This window comes from Macrobrachium rosenbergii, chromosome 4, assembly GCF_040412425.1.
Source record: "Macrobrachium rosenbergii isolate ZJJX-2024 chromosome 4, ASM4041242v1, whole genome shotgun sequence".
Classification (NCBI taxonomy): domain Eukaryota; kingdom Metazoa; phylum Arthropoda; class Malacostraca; order Decapoda; family Palaemonidae; genus Macrobrachium; species Macrobrachium rosenbergii.
The window spans coordinates 2377501-2400423 of NC_089744.1; the positions used below are offsets into that span (position 1 = coordinate 2377501).

Consider the following 22923-nt stretch of genomic DNA (forward strand, 5'->3'; position numbering starts at 1 on the left):
ATGATGTAATTTCTAATTTTTGTATTTAAATTTAGATGCAAAACTTGAGTAATATTTCATTATTCGTATTATTAAAAGTGTCAAACATTTTATTATTAATATCCAGACTACATTTGTTTAGTATGGGCATTAAATTGATATATATTCGACAATTTTTTATTTATTTGGATTCATAAGAAAGTTTGTCAGATCTTCACAATTTTGTCTTAACCATAATATCGGCCACCATATCCACCAAATCCTCCAAATCCTCCACCAAATCCTCCAAATCCTCCACCAAATCCACGGCTAATAAATCCAGGTTCAGATTTGGGTTCACACTAAGGGCCTCTTTCCTCAGTAGGCTCCATATCCGAATCCATGGCCTCCAAATCCACCAAATCCTCCAAGTCCTCCAAATCCTCCGCCAAATCCTCTAATGAATCCAGGATCAGCTTCAGGTTCAGGTTCAGCTACTGGCTCCTCTTTCCTCGGTAGGCTCCATATCCGAATCCATGGCCTCCAAATCCACCAAATCCTCCCTCCAAATCCTCCGCCAAATCCTCTAATGAATCCAGGATCAGCTTTGGGTTCAGGTTCAGCAACAGGATCAGCTGCTACTATCCCGAAAAGGACCACGGCTAAGGTGGTAATAATCGTCTGCAAAAAAACAAAAAGTGTAAAATGCCTGTTTAGTATGGCCTTTCAAAAGTAGTCATATGATGTTTTGGAAAAACGTTTTAGGCCATTTAAAAACATCTTATTGCGAATTCCTTTGACATCATTGCTCATACATGAAAGGTCTGGATAGTTTTAAATATATCTCATCCATGTTTTTCTCTTTAGGATTTTTATTAAAAAAAATGCATTTAGGACTTTAGTAAAGAAAAGTGATAGAAATAAAAAGAAAAAAGTGGAAAAATTAAACCAGAAAAGATTTTCTAGCACAGATTTCGTTTTATTCTATGTTTAGAGATCTAGATATAAATTTAAAAAGATACCGATATGCACAAAAATATAGAAATGCGTTAATGTTTAAAGGAGAGATGAGAGAAGTGGTCATAAATGATTAAACATTCAAATTGTACTGACTAAAAAAAAAAGTGTTCAAATTAAGCTAATAGAGTTTTTCGGCACGCTCGCTCTCTCTCTCTTACCTTGGACATCATGGTGCAGTGCTTGAGAGCCGACTGTGCTGACAGGAACTTATGGATCCCCTTATATACAGACTGAAGGAGGCCAAATGTCCTTCAGACGGCACTCCAGATCTTGAGGAAAAGAACCACGTCATCGAGAATTAAAACCAAGTGCGAAAGTGTCATTTATAGTATTTTTTTTTATTTTCTCGAAAAAACTGATCTGTTTGAGACAATATATATATATATATATAAATATATATGAATATATATATATATATATATATATATATATATATATATATATATATATATATATATATATATATATATATATATAAATATAAATATATATATATATATGTATATGTGTGTGTGTGTATGTGTGTGTATGTATATGTTTGTTGATTTATGACAGAAGACCTTTTTATATAAATAATAGAAACTAAGTCAACCAAGAATTTTTTTTTTATTTCTGATATAAACACTTATCTTTACAGTAGTAGCTGAAATGCATTTCCACTGCCAGAAATCCAGAAAAATCACTTGAATGGTGGATTTGTTTTGAAAGAATTTTTCAGTAAATAACACTAAATATCAAAAAGGGGAATTGAACAAGGAAAATAATTTTCCAGCTGTTCATGTTTCTGTTTATGTTATCTTACTGCCTTCTTCAGAGTGGCTATCTGAAAAAGAATTCTTTGGGGAAAATTGACCTCAGATTGAGTTCAGGGGGTAACTATTTAACTACAGAAATATTAATAACGAAAATATTATAGGCAAAACATCCTCTTCGTAACTCTTATAGCAATGGTGGTCACAAAAATGATAAAAAAATAAAGCAAACTCTGCTGGAACCAATAAATCTTAAGTCACAAATTGATGAATGTCGGATCCTTAAGAACAAAACCTTTTCCATTATGGTCATCAGGTAAACAATTCTTACAAAGAAAGATTTTGTCGTAAATAATGTCTTATAAACGGCACCAAAGTAACCGAAGAAAAACTATGCCCACGAATAGATTGAATAGAAGATACAAAAAGAACGGAAAATTTTTAACAAATTTTTCTTTCACTTTTACCGATGTAAAGTAGAACTAATTTTTTCGCTTTATTTTGTGATGAATTCATATCTTCATTTGTCAGTAGCTCACGAATTTTATTCATTCAATCCCTCTGACGTTTCCACGTAATTTGATAAAGTAATTAACACACCTAAAGACGGTCAGAGAGAGAGAGAGAGAGAGAGAGAGAGAGAGAGAGAGAGAGAGAGAGAGAGGAACGGTTAAATAAATCTCTTAAGCTCTTGTGCAACTCTCTCTGTTTCAGCGAGATTCATGGATTACTGTTATTTCCCTTGGACTAAGTGAAAGATGAATAATTTTGAGTCGAGGAAAGTTGCCACGTGCCTTCTCTTTCTCCATATGAAACAGTAAAAATTTAAGAAAAGATAATTGTGAGTTTTTCAGTTTTAACCAAAGTGTCCTAACGATTTTTTTATTGCATTATTTCTCTTATTGTTCTTAATATCATTAATTTCGAGTGTCTTTCAAATTAGGTCTTCAGAAAAAGGATGAAGCTTTAGATATTACTATTGAAGCATCACGATTCTTCGCTCACAAAAATCCGTATTAAAATATTTTTGGATATTTGAGAGAATTCAGAGTTTCACCTTTCAGATAAAGTATTGACAAGAGATAATTAAGTAGCAAAGTAGCCATATTTATTGGTGATGCTGGGTTACTACTTTTCACACATTTTCGGTTTGTGTGGTTTTGAAAGCGTGACTTTATGAAAGAGGTAAGCAAAAAGGCATATTTTTTTCCATAATGATGTCATATTCGTTCGGCCTAAGAAAAATGAAAATTCAAATTAGTTTTTCATCTCACTTCTGACACTGCTCTTTTACCCAATAATTTAATAGATCAATAGAATAAATGCAAATGATGTAACAAATATATGTTATAAAATAAATAAGATAGATTAAGAAATGAAATGAATGGAAAAATCATAAAGAATGTAGTAAAATTAATGTAATACACTTATATCAAAAGCAAATGAATTAAATAAAATTTAATATAATCTAGAAAAGTATAATAATTTCGCTTTTGGCTTTTAGAAGATGATGTAATTTGTATATTTTGCAATTACTTTTCAATGCGAAACTTGAGTAATGCTTCATTATTGGTTTCATTAAAAGTGTCAAACTTTTTCTTATTAATACCAGAATCCATTTGTTTAGTATGGGTAATAAAGTGATAAATATTTGAACAAATTTTTATTTATTTAGATTCATAAGAAAGTTTGTCGGATCTTGAAATGTTGTCTTAACCATAATATCGCCACCATATCCACCAAATCCTCCAAATCCTCACCAAATCCTCCAAATCCTCCACCAAATCCACGGCCAATAAATCCAGGCTCAGCTTCGGGTTCAGCTACTGGGCTCCTCTTTTCCTCAGTAGGCTCCATATCCGAATCCATGGCCTCCAAATCCACCAAATCCTCCAAGTCCTCCAAGTCCTCCAAATCCTCCGCCAAATCCTCTAATGAATCCAGGATCAGCTTTGGGTTCGGGTTCAGCTACTGGGCTCCTCTTTCCTCGGTAGGCTCCATATCCGAATCCATGGCCTCAAATCACCAAATCCTCAAGTCCTCCAAATCCTCCGCCAAATCCTCCAATGAATCCAGGATCAGCTTTGGGTTCGGGTTCAGCAACAGGACCAGCTGCTGCTATCCCGAAAAGGACCACGGCTAAGGTGGCAATAATCGTCTGAAAAATTGTGTAAATGGTTTAGTAGTAAGATGTAAACAATTAGACTTATGATTTTATAGAAAAGGTTTTCAAATCAATTTTAAGAGTGTTTCTTGTCGAATAATCTTGACGCCATTACTCAGAAATTAAAGAAAGATTTGAACAGTTTCAAATATATCTTGTACATGTTTTTCTCTTTAGATTTCTGTTTTAAAAGGGAAATACTTTTAGGACTACAGGGAAGAAGAACAATAAAAAAATAGCAAAAAAAAAATTAACCACAAAAGATATTGTATTACAGATCGTTTTATTATATACAAAGAAATACTAATATAAATTTAAAAAGATACCGATATGATTTAAAATAATTTTAATATGTTTCTATTTAAGCAGTTTTACAACGTCGTCTGCAAATGCTTAAACATTATGGCTGTAGTGGTAGACAATTACAAAAATGTTTTCAAATCAAGCTAGTTAAAATTTTTCCAGCCAACTCCCTTCTCTCTCTCTCTCTCTCTCTCTCTCTCTCTCTCTCTCTCTCTCTCTCTCTCTCTCTTACCGTGGACATCATCGTGTACTGATTGAGAGCAGACTGTGTCAAGACGGACTCAGGGATCCCCTTATATACTGACTGAAGGCTAGATGTCCTTCAGAAGGCACTCAAGATCTTGGGGAAAAGAACCAAGTCATCGTGTATAAAAAACAAGTGCCAAAATGGCATTGATACCCGCTTTTTTCACATTTCATTTATCTCGAAAAAACTGATCAAGTTAGTAACACACACAACATATATATTTATGTATATATGAATATATATGAATATATATATATATATATATATATATATATATATATATATATATATATATATATATATATATATATATGTAATAATTATATATACATATATGCATATATATATAAATATATGCATATATATATAACATAAATATATATATATATATATATATATATATATATATACATATACATATATATATATAAATATATATATATATATATATATATATATATATATATATATATATATATATATATATATATATATATATATATATAAACGGGATGTATTTATGCATGTGTGTCTATCTTCCAGTATAATTCTGAAATGCATTTCAGCAATTTCATCTAGACTTGGTACACAAATTACTTATACACATGACTTACCTTCTGGAAAAGAATACTGGTGGGGTAAGACATTAATAACACTAAAGAGCACCAAAGGGGTTGGGGGTAGAAGGGCCTCCCCAATACAGGGCTACTTCTGCCTGTAGTCTTATGAAGTAAATAAACTCTTTGGTTTTATCATACCTAATTTTGGTATACATATAACTTACTATCTGGAAAAGAATTCTTTGGGGATTAAGTCATCACTGACACCAGAGGGGGTGGGAGTGGGAAGGGGGTAACATGAAAAAATAACTGAAAACGACAGATATTAGTGTCTGATCCATAGTTTTCAAGGTTGCTGAGATGAATAGTGACATTCCCAGTGGACTTTTAGTTCAACTTCAGCGCCAGTATGAGTGAAGGTGAGAAGGGCTGAAATAAAAAAGTTGGGCATTCTAACTGAAGCAACTATCTTAACAAGAAAGGAAGAGAGTGAGAGTCTGCTAGAGGGACAGGAAGTGAGAGATAGAGTAGAGGGGGTGTTAGAGAGAGAGAGAGAGAGAGAGAGAGAGAGAGAGAGAGAGAGAGAGAGAGAGAGAGTAGGTTGTCATTCAGAGTTTTGCTGGGCAGCGCCAGGTTGGATGGCAAGTATACAAAAATATTATATCTGATATGCACACACACACACACATATATATACACAGTATATATATACATAATATTTGTGTATATATAATTACATATACATATTTATATATGTATATATATACATAATAATTTTTGCATATATAATAATATATACATATATATATATATATATATACATATATATATATATATATATATATATATATATATATATATTTATTTATATATATATATATTTATATATATATATTAGTTCTATACATAGGCTATAGGAAAATTAAGAATGACAGCCTTCTGTCTGTATATCTCTCTCTCTCTCTCACTCTCTCACTCTCTGTCTCTATCTGTCTCTCTCTTTTCAACTCTCACTCACTCTTTCCCTTTTTCTCCACCTTTAACATCCCTTCTGCTCTCTCTGTCTGTCTGTCTCTCTCTCTCTCTTTTCTCATAATGGAAGAATAGATAAATAAGAAAAATAAATATATATTCTTTTTCTTTATATTTTAGTTAAGACAACTCTCAAGATACTGATTCTAATTAATTTTCCTTTTTATTTTGTGATCAATTCGTTCATCCCTCAATAGCTCTCGAGTTTGAGAGAGAGAGAGAGATGGAGAGAGAGAGACAAAGAGAGAAAAGATAAATATTAACTTATTACTTAAATAATTCTCTTAAGCTCTTGTGCATCAAGATACTGATTTTCAGTTAATTTTTGGATTACTTTTATTTCCTTGGACTAAGTGAAGATGAATAATTTTAGTCGAGTTTCATTGCCACGTGATGCCTTTTGTATGAAACAGTAAAAATTTGAGAGAAGTGAGAGTTTTCAGTTTTAACTAAAAGGTGTCCTAACGATTTTTTTATTGCATTATTTCTCTTATTGTTCTTAATATCTTGTTTCGATTCTGATTTCTTTCAAATTAGGTCTTCAGAAAAAGGATGAAAAGTTTAGATATTGCTATTGATTTATGGCGATTCTTCGCAAACAAAAATGTATTAAAATAGTTTTTTTGGATTCTAGTTTCACCTTTCGATGAAACCTTTCGCCATTGAAAAGTAGCCATTAATTTAGTTTGTTTTGATGCTATTTTTAGTTTCTGAAATTTTCAGAAAAAATTTTCGGTTTGTGTCACTTTTGAGCGTGATTTTTGAAAAGAGGTAACAAAATCTAGTTTTTCCATAATGATGTCATATTCGTTCGGCCTAAGAAAAATAAAAATCGTTTTAGTTTTTCATCTCACTTCTGAAACTCTCTTTTTCTCCAATAATTTAATAGATCAATAGAATAAATGCAAATGATGTAACAAATTCAAGATATAAATTAAATATGATAGAATAAGAAATGAAATGAATGAAAACTTCATGAAAATAAAGTGAATAAGGGGAAATCACTAGAACAGAATAAATATATCAAAAGCAAATGAATTAAATAAATAATTAATATAATCTAGAAAAGTATAATAATTTCTTGAATGCTTTTAGAAGATGATGTAATTTGTAATTTTGTATTTAAATTTAAATGCGAAACTTGAGTAATGCTTCATTTTGGTTTATTAAAAGTGTCAAACATTTTATTATCAATATTCAGACTACATTTGTTCAGTATGGGTATTAAAGTGATATATATTCGACAATTTGTTATTTATTTAGATTCATAAGAAAGTTTGTCAGATCTTCACAATTTTGTCTTAACCATAATATCGGCCACCATATCCACCAAATCCTCCAAATCCTCCACCAAATCCTCCAAATCCTCCACCAAATCCACGGCCAATAAATCCAGGCTCAGCTTCGGGTTCAGCTACTGGGCTCCTCTTTCCTCGGTAGGCTCCATATCCAAATCCATGGCCTCCCAAATCCACCAAATCCTCAAGTCCTCCAAATCCTCCGCCAAATCCTCTAATGAATCCAGGATCAGCTTCGGGTTCGGGTTCAGCTACTGGGCTCCTCTTTCCTCGGTAGGCTCCATATCCGAATCCATGGCCTCCAAATCCTCCACCAAATCCTCCAAGTCCTCCACCAAATCCTCTAATGAATCCAGGATCAGCTTTGGGTTCGGGTTCAGCAACAGGATCAGCTGCTACTATCCCGAAAAGGACCACGGCTAAGGTGGCAATAATCGTCTGAAAAATTGTGTAAATGGTTTAGTAGTAAGGTATAAACAATTAGACTTATGATTTTTGAAAAGGTTTTCAAATCAATTTTAAAAGTGTTTCTTGTCGAATAATCTTGACGCCATTACTCATAATTAAAGAAAGATTTGGACAGTTTCAAATATATCTTGTACATGTTTTTCTCTTTAGATTTCTGTTTAAAAAATGCTTTTAGGACTTTGTAAAGAACAATAAAAAAAAAAAAAAAAATTAACCACAAAGATTTTCTATTACAGATCGTTTTATTATATACAAAGAAATACTAATATGGTTTTAAAAAGTTACCGATATGATTTAAAATCATTTTAATATGTTTCTATTTAAGCAGTTTTTACAACGTCGAGCAAATGCTTAAACATTATGGCTGATGGTAGACAATTCAAATGTTTTGTCAAGCTGTTAAAATTTTTGAAAAAAACTCCCTTCTCTCTATCTCTCTAATAGAGTTTTCTCTCTCTCTCTCTCTCTCTCTCTCACCTTGGACATCATGGTGCAGTGATTGAGAGCAGACTGTGTCTGACAGGACTCAGGATCCCCATATATACTGACTGAGGCTAGATGTCCTTCAGACGGCACTCAAGATCTTGGGAAAAATAACCACGTCATCGAGTATAAAAACCAAGTGCCAAAATGGCATTGATAGTAGTTTTTCACATTTTCATTTATTTCATAACTGTTTGAGATATATATTTTGTATATATGAATATATATATATATATATATATATATATATATATATATATATATATATATTATATATATATATATATGCATATATATATATAAATATAAATATATATATATATATATATATATATATATATATATGTGTGTACATACATATACTTATAAATATATATGTGTATGTATGTGTGTGTATATATATATATATTTGTATATATGTATATGCTGAGGACTTTTTGTATGATCTTCCAGTATAACTCTGAAATCATTTCAGCAAAAATCTTTTTTTTATTATGACTTATAAATGACTTACCTATCTTTTACAGAATACTTGGGGTAGTCCAATAGCACGAAAGGGCAGAAAGGGGTTTGGGGGTCAAGGGCCTCCCCAATGAAGGTCTACTTCTGCCTGTAGTCTTTTAAATTTTTGTTTTTTCTAAGTAAATAACATACTAAAATTCTTTAGGGATTAAGTCATCACTGACAAAGGGGTAATTTTCCAGCTGTAACATGAAAAAATTTCTGAAAACGACAGATTTTAGTGTCTGATCCAGAGGTTGCCTGAGAGAAAAGTGACATTCCCCTGTATTGAGTTCATCGCGCAGTATTTTGCAGCTGAAATAGTTGGGCATTCTAACTGAAGCAACTATCTTAACAAGAAAAACATCCTGAGAGAGTAACTTATAGGATAGGGTGAGATCACAAAAGGATAAAAAATAAAGCAAAGTCTGTTGGAACCAATAGATCTTTACGTTTTCATAAAGGTTGATGAATGTCGGTTATTATATCTGATATGCTAAAACCATTTTCCATTATATGGTACGTTAGGCAAATAATTCTTATGTATAAGAAAGAATTTTGTCGTAATATAATGTCTTATAAACGGCACCAAAGTTACCGAAGAAAAACTATTTTATACGAATAGACTGAATAGAAATATACAAAAAGAACGGAAAGTTTTAATGAATTTTTCTTTACTTTACTGATGTATAAGTATAACTAATTTTTATTGCTTTATTTTGTGATGAATTCAAATCTTCATTTATCAGTAGCTCTCGAATTTTATTCATTCAATCACTCTCTCTCTCGTTTCCACGTAAATTAGATAAAAAGAAAAGATAAATATTAATTCTTTATTACTTTAAAGACAAAAGTATCAAGAAAGATTCTAGTTAAGAGAGTGATCAAGAGAGAGTTTCATTAAGAGAGAGAGAGAGAGAGAGAGAGAGAGAGAATCTAAAAGGGTAATCTAAATGAATGTCTCTCATTCTCCTCTGCAGGTGGAACAACTCTTGTTTCGAGATTCTTGGGTTTCTATTATTCCCTTGGACTAACTGAATGATCAATAATTTTGAGTCGAGGAAAGTTACTGCAATGCTGCCTTTGTTGTGGCATGTACTTCGGGAAAAGTAAAAATTTCTAAATTGTGAGTTTTCAGATTTTAATTCAAAGTGTCTAACGATTTTTTTTATTGCATTATTTCTTATTGTTCTTAACCAGTTTGGTTTCGACTGTTTCTTTCAAATTAGGTCTTCAGAAAAAAGGGATGCGGCTTTAGGTGTTACTACTGAAGCATAATATTTTTCACACAAGAATCTTTAAAAAATTCTTAAAAATGGATTTTTGGATAATGAATTTCACCTTTCAAATAAGGAAAAAGGAAAAAGATAGAAAAAGTAACCATATTTATTTCGGATGTTTTGTTATCTATTTTTTATCAACATTTTCCGGTTTGTGTGGTTTTTAACGTGACTCTTTATGAAAGAGGTAAGAAAGGCAGTTTTTCCTTAATGACGTCATTTTATTTGGCCTAAGAACAATGAAAAATCGTTTTAATTTTTGAACTCACTTTTCTCCAGTAATTCAATAGATCAATAAAATTAATATAAATATGTAACAAATATATGTTATGAAATAAATAAGATAGAATAAGAATATGAAATGAATGGAAAACTTCATGAAAATAAAATGTAGTAAAACTAACAGAATAAACAATTTATAAAAAAGCAAATGAATTTAAATAAAAATTTAATAATTACAAAAGTATAATAATTTCCATGTGTGCTTTCAGAAGATGATGTACTTTATAATTTTTGTATTTAAATTTAGATGCAAAACTTGAGTAATATTTCATTATTCGTATTATTAAAAGTGTCAAACATTTTATTATTAATACCAGAATCCATCTGTTTAGTATGGGTAATTAAATTGATAAATATTTGACAATTTTTTATTTATTTAGATTCATAAAGAAAGTTTGTCGGATCTTGAAATTTTGTCTTAAATAATATCGGCCACCATATCCACCAAATCCTCCAAAACCTCCACCAAATCCTCCAAATCCTCCACCAAATCCACGGCTAATAAATCCAGGTTCAGCCTTGGGTTCAGCTACTGGGCTCCTCTTTCCTCGGTAGGCTCCATATCCGAATCCATGGCCTCCAAATCCTCCACCAAATCCTCCGCCAAATCCTCTAATGAATCCAGGATCAGCTTCGGGTTCGGGTTCAGCTACTGGGCTCCTCTTTCCTCGGTAGGCTCCATATCCGAATCCATGGCCTCCAAATCCTCCACCAAATCCTCCAAATCCTCCGCCAAATCCTCTAATGAATCCAGGATCAGCTTTGGGTTCGGGTTCAGCAACAGGACTAGCTGCTACTACCCCGAAAAGGACCACGGCTAAGGTGGCAATAATCGTCTGCAAAAAAAAAAAAAAACGTGTAAAATGCCTGTTTAGTAAGGTCTTTAAAAAGTGGTCATATGATCTTTTGGAAAAATGTTTTAGATGTTTTAAAAATATTTTATCGCGAATTTCTTTGACACTGTTGCTCATAAAAGAAAGGTCTGGATAGTTTTAAATATATCTCATCCACGTTTTTCTCTTTAGAATTTTTATTAAAAAAATGCATTTAGGACTTTAGTAAAGAAAAGTGATAGAAATAAAGAAAAAAAGTGGAAGAATTAAACCAGAAAGATTTTCTAGCACAGATTTATGTATTCTATGTTTAGAGATCTAGATATGGTTTTCAAAAAGTTACTCATATGCACAAAAAATATAGAAATGCGTTAATGTTTAAAGGAGAGATGAGAAAAGGGGTCATAAATGATTAAACATTCAAATTGTACTGACTGAAAAAAGAATATGTTTTAAATTAAGCTAATGGAGTTTTCTGCTCTCTCTCTCTCATCTCTCTCTCTCTCTCTCTCTCTCTCTCTCTCTCTTACCTTAGACATCATGGTGCGGTGCTTGAGAGCCGACTGTGCTGACAGGAACTTATGGATCCCCTTATATACTGACTGAAGGAGGCCAAATGTCCTTCAGACGGCACTCCAGATCTTAAGGAAAAGAACCACGTCATCGTGACTTAAAACCAAGTGCCAGAGTGACATTTATAGCAATTTTGTTTTACTTTTTCATAACTGTTTGAGTTAGTATTGTTTAGCATATATATATATATATATATATATACACACATATATATATATATATATATATATATATATATATATATATATATATATATATATATATATATAAATATATATATGTATGTATTGTATATATGTATATATATTGGTTTCTGATAGAAGAATTTTTTATATAATTAATATTAACTAAAGCAATAAAAGTATTTTCGATTACTAATATAAACACTTATCTTTTACAGTAGCTTCGTCCACTGCCAGGAAATCCAGAAAAAAATCAATTTCGAATGGCGGAGTTTTTTTTTTTTTTCAGTAAATATCGCATATCAAAAATTAGGAATTGGAACAAGGAAAATAATTTTCCAGCTGTACATGTTTCTGTTTATGTTATCTTACTGCCTTCTTCAGAGTGGCCTAAGAAAAGGAAAATTGACCTCGTATTGAGTTCATCGCTATTTTGCTACAGGAATATTAATAACGAAAATATTATAGGCAAAACATCCTCTTCGTAACTCTTATAGCAGTGGTGGTCACAAAAATGATAAAAAAAATAAAGCAAAGTCTGTTGGAACCAATAGATCTTAAGTCATAAATTGATGAATGTCGGTTCTTTAAGAATAAAACCTTTTCCATTATGGTCGTTAGGCAAACAATTCTTGCAAAGAAAGAATTTTGTCGTAAACAATGTCTTATAAACGGCACCAAAGTTACCGAAGAAAAACTATTTTCACGAATAGACTGAATAGAAGATACAAAAAGAACGGAAAAGTTTTAATGAATTTTCTTTTAACTTTTACTTAGAGTGAATAAAAAGATACTGATGATAACTAGAACTAATTTTTAAGCTTTATTTTGTGATGAATTCATTTTTCTTCATTTATCAGTAGCTCACGAGTTTTGTTCATTCAATCCCTCTGACGTTTCCACGTAAATTGATACAATAATTAACACACCTAAAGACAGGCAAAGATACACACACACACACCATACACACACACACACACACAGAGAGAGAGAGAGAGAGAGAGAGAGAGAGAGAGAGAGAGAGAGAGAGAAACGGTTAAATGAATGTCTCTTAAGCTCTTGTGGAACAATCGTTTCAGCGAGATTCATGGATTACTGTTATTTCCTTGGACTAACTGAATGATGAATAATTTTGAGTCGAGGAAAGCTGCCATGTGCCTTGCTGTATGAAAAGTAAAATTTCAGAGAATTGTGAGTTTTCCGGATTTTAACCAAGTGTTCTAACGATTTTTCATTGAATCATTTCTCTTATTGTTCTGAATACCACTGATTTCGATTTGTGTCTTTTAATTTAGGTCTTCCAAAAAGAAAAAAAACTGGCTTTAGATGTTACTCATTGAAGCATACGATTCTTCACTCACAGAATCCATATTGAAATATTTTTCGGAGAATAACTTTCTCAAAGAAAAGTTTATTACGATTTTATTTTTGTGCTTTCAAATGATGGAGTGAATAAGTAGACAAGCAGGAAGCAGAAGTAACAAAAGCAGCCATATTTATAGCTGATGTTGTGTTATTACTTTTTCGTACACTTTTTGTTTATGTGGTTTTGAGAGTGACTTTCAATGAAAGAGGTAAAAGGCAGCTTTTCCATAATGATGTCATATTCATTCGGTCTAAGGGCACTGAAAATCAATTTAGTTTGTAAACTCACTTTCAGCACTGCTCTGTTTTCCAGTGATTCAGCAGATCAATAAAATAAATGAAAATGATGTAACAAATATATGTTATGAAATAAATATGACAAATAAGAATAAAATGAATGGAAAATAATAAAAGTATAAAGTAAAATTCAGTGTAATGCATAATTTTAAAAAAAGCAAATTAAATAAATTTAAATAAAATTAATTATATTTATAGAAAAGTATAATAATTTCGATGTTGGCTTTAAAAAGATGATGTCATTTTAAATTTTTGCATTTACTTTTAAATGCAAAATTTGTGTAATGCTTCATTTCTTATATCTTTAAAAATGTCAAACTTTTTCTTATTATTGAAAATACATTTGTTTAGTATGGGTAAAAAGTGATAAATATTTCAATAAATTTTTATTTATTTAGATTTATAAAACATTTGTCGGATCTTGACAATTTTGTCTTAACCATAATATCGGCCACCATATCCTAAATCCCAAATCCTCCACCAAAACCTCCAAATCCTCCACCAAATCCTCGGGTGAATAAATCCAGGCTCAGCTTTGGGTTCAGCTACTGGGCTCCTCTTTCCTCGGTAGGCTCCATATCCGAATCCATGGCCTCCAAATCCTCCACCAAATCCTCCAAATCCTCCGCCAAATCCACTGAATAAATCCAGGCTCAGCTTCAGGTTCAGGTTCAGCTACTGGGCTCCTCTTTCCTCAGTAGGGTCCATATCCGAATCCATGGCCTCCCAAATCCTCCACCAAATCCTCCCAACCAAATCCTCTAATGAATCCAGGATCAGCTTTGGGTTCGGGTTCAGCAACAGGACTAGCTGCTACTACCCCGAAAAGGACCACGGCTAAGGTGGCAATAATCGTCTGCAAAAAAAAAAAACGTTTAAAATGCCTGTTTAGTAAGGCCTTTAAAAGTGGTCATATGATCTTTTGGAAAAATGTTTTAGATGTTTTAAAAATATTTTATCGCGAATTTCTTTGACACTGTTGCTCATAAAAGAAAGGTCTGGATAGTTTTAAATATATCTTGTCCACGTTTTTCTCTTTAGAATTTTTATTAAAAAATGCATTTAGGACTTTAGGAAAGAAGAGTGATAGAAATAAAGAAAAAAGTGGAAGAATTAAACCAGAAGATTTTCTAGCACAGAATTATGCATTCTATGCTTAGAGATCTAGATATATTTTTAAAAAGTTACTCATATGCACAAAAAATATAGAAATGCGTTAATGTTTAAAGGAGAGCCGAGAAAAGGGGTAAAAAATTATTAGACATTCAAATTGTACTGACTGAGAAATAAGAATATGTTTTTAAATTAAGCTAATGGAGTTTTCTGCTCTCTCTCTCTCTCTCTCTCTCTCTCTCTCTCTCTCTCTCTCTCTCTCTCTCTCTCTTACCTTAGACATCATGGTGCGGTGCTTGAGAGCCGACTGTGCTGACAGGAACTCATGGATCCCCATATATACTGACTGAAGGAGGCCAAATGTCCTTCAGACGGCACTCCAGATCTTAAGGAAAAGAACCACGTCATCGTGACTTAAAACCAAGTGCCAGAGTGACATTTATAGCAATTTTGTTTTACTTTTCATAACTGTTTGAGTTAGTATTGTTTAGCATATATATATATATATATATATATATATATATATATATATATATATATATATATATATATATATATATATATATATATATGTATGTATTGTATATATGTATATATATTGGTTTCTGATAGAAGAATTTTTTTATATAATTAATATTAACTAAAGCAATAAAAAAGTATTTTCGATTACTGACATAGACACTTATCTTTTATAGTAGCTTCGTCCACCTCCACGAAATCTAGAAAAAAATCACTTACGAGCATTTTGTAGTTTCTTTTGTTTTTTCAGTAAATATCGCATATCAAAAATAGGAATTGAAACATGGAAAATAATTTTCAAAATGTCCATGTTTCTGTTTATGTTATCTTACTTCCTTGTTCAGAGTGGCCTAAGAAAAGTAAAAATGACATCTTATTGAATTCATCGTGCTATGTTACTAAAGTAATATTAATAATGACAATATTATAGACATAGACAAAAATTCTCTTCGTCTCAAAAATGTCACAAAAAATAAAAATAAAGCAAAGTCTGCTGGAACCAATGAATCTCAAATCACAAACTGATATATATTTTTTTTTAATAAACCCTTTTCCATTATGGTCATCAGGTAAACAATTCTTACAAAGAATGAATTTTGTCGTAAGCAATATCTTGTAAACAGCACAAAAGTTACTGAAGAAAAACTATGGTCACGAATAGACTGAATAGAAGATACAAAACGAACGGAAAAGCTTTAATTAACTTTTTTTTTTAACTTTTACTTAGAGTAGAATAAAAAGATACTGATGAAAAGTAGAACTAATTTTTAAGCTTTATTTTGTGATGAATTCATTTCTTCATTTATCAGTAGCTCACGAGTTTTGTTCATTCAATCCCTCTGACGTTTCCACGTAAATTGATACAATAATTAACACACCTAAAGAAGGCAAAGACACACACACACACACACACACAGAGAGAGAGAGAGAGAGAGAGAGAGAGAGAGAGAGAGAGAGATTGAGAGAGAGGGTTAAATGAATATCTCTTAAGCTCTTGTGCAACAAACGTTTCAGCGAGATTCATGGATTACTGTTATTTCCTTGGACTAACTGAAAGACGAATAATTTTGAGTCGAGGAAAGCTGCCATGTCCCCTTGCTGTGTGAAAAAGTCAATATTTCAGAGAACTGTGAGTTATCCGGATTTTAACTCAAGCGTTCTAATGATTTCTTTTCATTGAATCATTTCTCTTATTGTTCTTAATACTAATGATTTTCGATTTGTGTCCTTTAATCTATATCTTCAAAAAAAGAAAGAAAAAAAAAAAAAAAAACTGGTGCTTTTAGATGTCGTCATTGAAGCATATGATTCTTCACTCATAAGGATCCATATTCAAATATTTTTTGAGAATGATTTTCACTTTATCAAAGAAAAGTTTAGTACTATTTTATTTTGTGCTTTTGTACCATGATGGAGTGAATAAGTAGACAAGAGATAAGGAAGAGAAAGTAAAAAAAGCAGCCATATTTATAGCGGAGGTTGTGTTATTACTTTTTCATATGCGTTTTTGTTTATGTGGTTTTAAGAGTCTCTCAAAGCCACAAGAGGTACAAGAGGCAGCTTATCCATAATGACACCATATTCATTCGGTCTAAGGGCATCGAAAAATCAATTTAGTTTGTAAAATCACTTTCAGCACTGTTCTGTTTTCCAGTGATTCAGTAGATCAATAAAATAAATGAAAATACTGTAATAATACATGTTATGAATTAAACATGATGAAATAGATGAAATGAATGGAAAATAAGAAAGTATAAAGCAAAGTCAGTGTAATGCATAATTTTTAAAAACAGGTAAATTAAATAAATTATAAAATAGATTAATTATATTTATAGAAAAGAATGCAATAGCTTCGATGTTGGCTTTAAAAAGATGAGGTCATTTAAATTTTTTGCATTTAAATTTAGATGTGGAATTTGTGTAATGCTTCATTTCTTATATCTTTAAAAATACCTAATATTTTCTTATTATTGAAAATACATTTGTTCAGTATGGGTAAAAAAGAGGTACATATTTCAATAAAGTTTTTATTTACTTCGATTTATGGACAAAACATTTGTCGGATCTTCACAATTTTGTCTTAACCATAATATCGGCCACCAAATCCTCCAAATCCTCCACCAAAACCTCCAAATCCTCCACCAAATCCTCGGTGAATAAATCCAGGCTCAGCTTCGGGTTCAGCTACTGGGCTCCTCTTTCCTCGGTAGGCTCCATATCCGAATCCATGGCCACCAAATCCTCCACCAAATCCTCCAAATCCTCCGCCAAATCCACGGTGAATAAATCCAGGCTCAGCTTCGGGTTCAGGCTCAGGTTCAGCTACTGGGCTCCTCTTTTCCTCGGTATCCGGTCCATATCCGAATCCATGACCTCCCCAAATCCTCCACCAAATCCTCCACCAAATCCTCTAATGAATCCAGGATCAGCTTTGGGTTCGGGTTCAGCAACAGGACTAGCTGCTACTACCGCGAAAAGGACCACGGCTAAGGTGGCAATAATCGTCTGCAAAAAAAAAAAAAACGTGTAACATGCCTGTTTAGTAAGGCCTTAAAAAGTGGTCATATGATCTTTTGGAAAAATGTTTTAAATGTTTTAAAAATATTTTATCGCGAATTTCTTTTGACACTGATGCTCATAAAAGAAAGGTCTGGATAGTTTTAAATATATCTCGTCCACGTTTTTCTCTTTAGAATTTCTATTTAAAAAATGCTTTTAGGACTTTAGGAAAGAAGAGTGATAGAAATAAAGAAAAAAGTGGAAGAATTAAACCAGAAGATTTTCTAGCACAGAATTATGCATTCTATGCTTAGAGATCTAGATATACTTTTAAAAAGTTACTCATATGCACAAAAAATATAGAAATGCGTTAATGTTTAAAGGAAAGATGAGAAAAGGGGTCATAAATGATTAAACATTCAAATTGTACTGACTGAGAAATAAGAATATGTTTTCAAATTAAGCTAATGGAGTTTTCTGCTCTCTCTCTCTCTCTCTCTCTCTCTCTCTCTCTCTCTCTCTCTCTCTCTCTTACCTTAGACATCATGGTGCGGTGCTTGAGAGCCGACTGTGCTGACAAGAACTCATGGATCCCATTATATAGGCTACTGACTGAAGGAGGCCAAATGTCCTTCAGACGGCACTCCAGATCTTGAGGAAAGAACCACGTCATCGTGACTTAAAACCAAGTGCCAGAGTGGCATTTACAGCAATTTTCTTTTTACTTTTCATAACTGTTTGAGTTAGTATTGTTTACATATATATATATATATATATATATATATATATATATATATATATATATATATATATATATATATATATATTATATATATATATATATATATATATATATATATATATATATATATATATATATATATATATATATATATATATATATATATATATATATGTATATATATTGGTTTCTGATAATTTTTAGATAATTAATATTAACTCAGGTAATAAAAAGTATTTTCGATTACTGACATAAACACTTATCTTTTACAGTAGCTACGTCCACTCCACGAAATCCAGAAAAAATCACTTACGAGCATTTCGTAATTTCTTTTGTTTTTTTCAGTAAATATCACATATCAAAAATAGGAATTGAAATATGGAAAATAATTTTCAAAATGTCCATGTTTCTCTTTATGTTATCTTACTTCCTTGTTCAGAGTGGCCTAAGAAAAGGAAAAGTGACATCATATTGAATTCATCGTGCTATGTTACTAAAGTAATATTAATAATGACAATATTATAAACATAGCCAAAACATTCTCTTCGTTAACTCTCATAGCAGTGATGTCACAAAAATGCTAAAAGAAATAAAGCAAAGTCTACTGGAACCAATGAATCTGAAATCACAAACTGATATATTTTTTTTTAATAAACCCTTTTCCATTATGGTCATCAGGTAAACAATTCTTACAAAGAATGAATTTTGTCGTAAGCAATATCTTGTAAACAGCACAAAAGTTACTGAAGAAAAACTATGGTCACGAATAGACTGAATAGAAGATACAAAACGAACGGAAAAGCTTTAATGAACTTTTTTTTTTAACTTTTACTTAGAGTAGAATAAAAGATACTGATGAAAAGTAGAACTAATTTTTAAGCTTTATTTTGTGATGAATTCATTTCTTCATTTATCAGTAGCTCACGAGTTTTGTTCATTCAATCCCTCTGACGTTTCCACGTAAATTGATACAATAATTAACACACCTAAAGAAGGCAAAGACACACACACACACACACACACAGAGAGAGAGAGAGAGAGAGAGAGAGAGAGAGAGAGGGTTAAATGAATATCTCTTAAGCTCTTGTGCAACAAGCGTTTCAGCGAGATTCATGGATTACTGTTATTTCCTTGGACTAACTGAAAGACGAATAATTTTGAGTCGAGGAAAGCTGCCATGTCCCTTGCTGTGTGAAAAAGTCAATGTTTCAGAGAACTGTGAGTTATCCGGATTTTAACTCAAGCGTTCTAACGATTTATTTTTCATTGAATCATTTCTCTTATTGTTCTTAATACTAATGATTTCGATTTGTGTCCTTTAATCTATATCTTCAAAAAAAAGAAAGAAAGAAAAAAAAAAAACTGGTGCTTTAGATGTCGTCATTGAAGCATATGATTCTTCACTCATAAGGATCCATATTCAAATATTTTTGGAGAATGATTTTCACTTTACCAAAGAAAAGTTTAGTACTATTTTATTTTGTGCTTTTTGTACCATGATGGAGTGAATAAGTAGACAAGAGATAAGGAAGAGAGAAGTAACAAAAGCAGCCATATTTATAGCGGAGGTTGTGTTATTACTTTTCATATGCGTTTTTGTTTATGTGGTTTTAGAGTCTCTCAAAGCCACAAGAGGTACAAGAGGCAACTTTTCCATAATGACACCATATTCATTCGGTCTAAGGGCATCGAAAAAATCAACTTAGTTTATAAAATCACTTTCAGCACTGTTCTGTTTTCCAGTGATTCAGTAGATCAATAAAATAAATGAAAATACTGTAATAATACATGTTATGAATTAAACATGATGAAATAGATGAAATGAATGAAAAATAAGAAAGTATAAAGCAAAGTCAGTGTAATGCATAATTTTTAAAAACAAGTAAATTAAATAAATTATAAAATAGATTAATTTTATTTATAGAAAAGAATACAATAGCTTCGATGTTGGCTTTAAAAAGATGAGGTAATTTAAATTTTTTGCATTTAAATTTAGATGTGGAATTTGTGTAATGCTTCATTTCTTATATCTTTAAAAATATCAAATATTTTCTTATTATTGAAAATACATTTGTTTCAGTATGGGTAAAAAAGAGGTACATATTTCAATAAAGTTTTTATTTACTTCGATTTATGGACAAAACATTTGTCGGATCTTCACAATTTTGTCTTAACCATAATATCGGCCACCAAATCCTCAAATCCTCCACCAAAACCTCCAAATCCTCCACCAAATCCTCGGTGAATAAATCCAGGCTCAGCTTCGGGTTCAGCTACTGGGCTCCTCTTTCCTCAGTAGGCTCCATATCCGAATCCATGGCCACCAAATCCTCCACCAAATCCTCCAAATCCTCCGCCAAATCCACGGTGAATAAATCCAGGCTCAGCTTCGGGTTCAGGCTCAGGTTCAGCTACTGGGCTCCTCTTTCCTCAGTAGGGTCCATATCCGAATCCATGGCCTCCAAATCCTCCACCAAATCCTCCACCAAATCCTCTAATGAATCCAGGATCAGCTTTGGGTTCGGGTTCAGCAACAGGACTAGCTGCTACTACCGCGAAAAGGACCACGGCTAAGGTGGCAATAATCGTCTGCAAAAAAACAAAAAAAAACTTTTAAAATGCCTGTTTAGTAAGGCCTTAAAAATGGTCATACAATCTTTTGGAAAAATGTTTTAAATGTTTTAAAATATTTTATCACAATTTATTTTGACACTGTTGCTCATAAAAGAAAGGTCTGGATAGTTTTAAATATATCTCGTCCACGTTTTCTCTTTAGAATTTCTATTTAAAAAATGCATTTTAGGACTTTAGGAAAGAAGAGTGATAGAAATAAAGAAAAAAGTGGAAGAATTAAACCAGAAGATTTTCTAGCACAGAATTATGCAATCTATGCTTAGAGATCTAGATATACTTTTAAAAAGTTACTCATATGCACAAAAAATATAGAAATGCGTTAATGTTTAAAGGAGAGATGAGAAAAGGGGTCATAAATGATTAAACATTCAAATTGTACTGACTGAGAAATAAGAATATGTTTTCAAATTAAGCTAATGGAGTTTTCTGCTCTCTCTCTCTCTCTCTCTCTCTCTCTCTCTCTCTCTCTCTCTCTCTCTCTCTCTCTCTCTCTCTTCTCTTAAGACATCATGGTACCTTAAACATCTTGGTGCAGTGCTTGAGAGCCGACTGTGCTGACAAGAACTCATGGATCCCATTATATACTGACTGAAGGAGGCCAAATGTCCTTCAGACGGCACTCCAGATCTTGAGGAAAAGAACCACGTCATCGTGACTTAAAACCAAGTGCCAGAGTGGCATTTACAGCAATTTTCTTTTACTTTTCATAACTGTTTGAGTTAGTATTGTTTTAGCATATATATATATATATATATATATATATATATATATATATATATATATATATTGTATATATGTATATATATTATATATATATATATATATTGGTTTTTATAGAAGAATTTTTTAGATAATTAATATTAACTAAGGCAATAAAAAAGTATTTTCGATTACTGACATAAACACTTATCTTTTACAGTAGCTTCGTCCACCTCCACGAAATCCAGAAAAAAATCACTTACGAGCATTTCGTAGTTTCTTTTGTTTTTCAGTAAATATCACATATCAAAAATAGGAATTGAAATATGGAAAATAATTTTCAAAATGTCCATGTTTCTCTTTATGTTATCTTACTTCCTTGTTCACAGTGGCCTAAGAAAAGTAAAAATGACATCTTATTGAATTCATCGTGCTATGTTACTAAAGTAATATTAATAATGACAATATTATAGACATAGACAAAACATTCTCTTCGTTAACTCTCATAGCAGTGATGGTCACAAAAATGCTAAAAGAAATAAAGCAAAGTCTACTGGAACCAATGAATCTGAAATCACAAACTGATATATTTTTTTTTAATAAACCCTTTTCCATTATGGTCATCAGGTAAACAATTCTTACAAAGAATGAATTTTGTCGTAAGCAATATCTTGTAAACAGCACAAAAGTTACTGAAGAAAAACTATGGCCACGAATAGACTGAATAGAAGATACAAAAACGAACGGAAAAGCTTTAATTAACTTTTTTTAACTTTTACTTAGAGTAGAATAAAAAGATACTGATGAAAAGTAGAACTAATTTTTAAGCTTTATTTTGTGATGAATTCATTTCTTCATTTATCAGTAGCTCACGAGTTTTGTTCATTCAATCCCTCTGACGTTTCCACGTAAATTGATACAATAATTAATACACACACCTAAAGAGGCAAGACACACACACACACACACACAGAGAGAGAGAGAGAGAGAGAGAGAGAGAGAGAGAAGGTTAAATGAATATCTCTTAAGCTCTTGTGCAACAAGCGTTTTCAGCGAGATTCATGGATTACTGTTATTTCCTTGGACTAACTGAAAGACGAATAATTTTGAGTCGAGGAA

General features: G+C 31.7%; 1 protein-coding gene across 1 annotated transcript in view; it reads right to left on the minus strand.

The window, feature by feature from the left end:
- LOC136829584 (ctenidin-3-like) overlaps positions 1 to 18287 on the minus strand; it is a 55174-nt gene extending 36887 nt beyond the window's left edge. Inside the window, exons 1-2 of the mRNA XM_067088435.1 lie at positions 18265 to 18287; positions 17608 to 17735 (exon numbers count right to left, since the gene is read on the minus strand). Of these exons, the coding sequence (XP_066944536.1) occupies positions 17608 to 17735; positions 18265 to 18276 (140 nt within the window). The 5' untranslated portion in view covers positions 18277 to 18287. The remainder of the gene's footprint in view (positions 1 to 17607; positions 17736 to 18264) is intronic.
- Positions 18288 to 22923: the final 4636 nt, after the last annotated feature.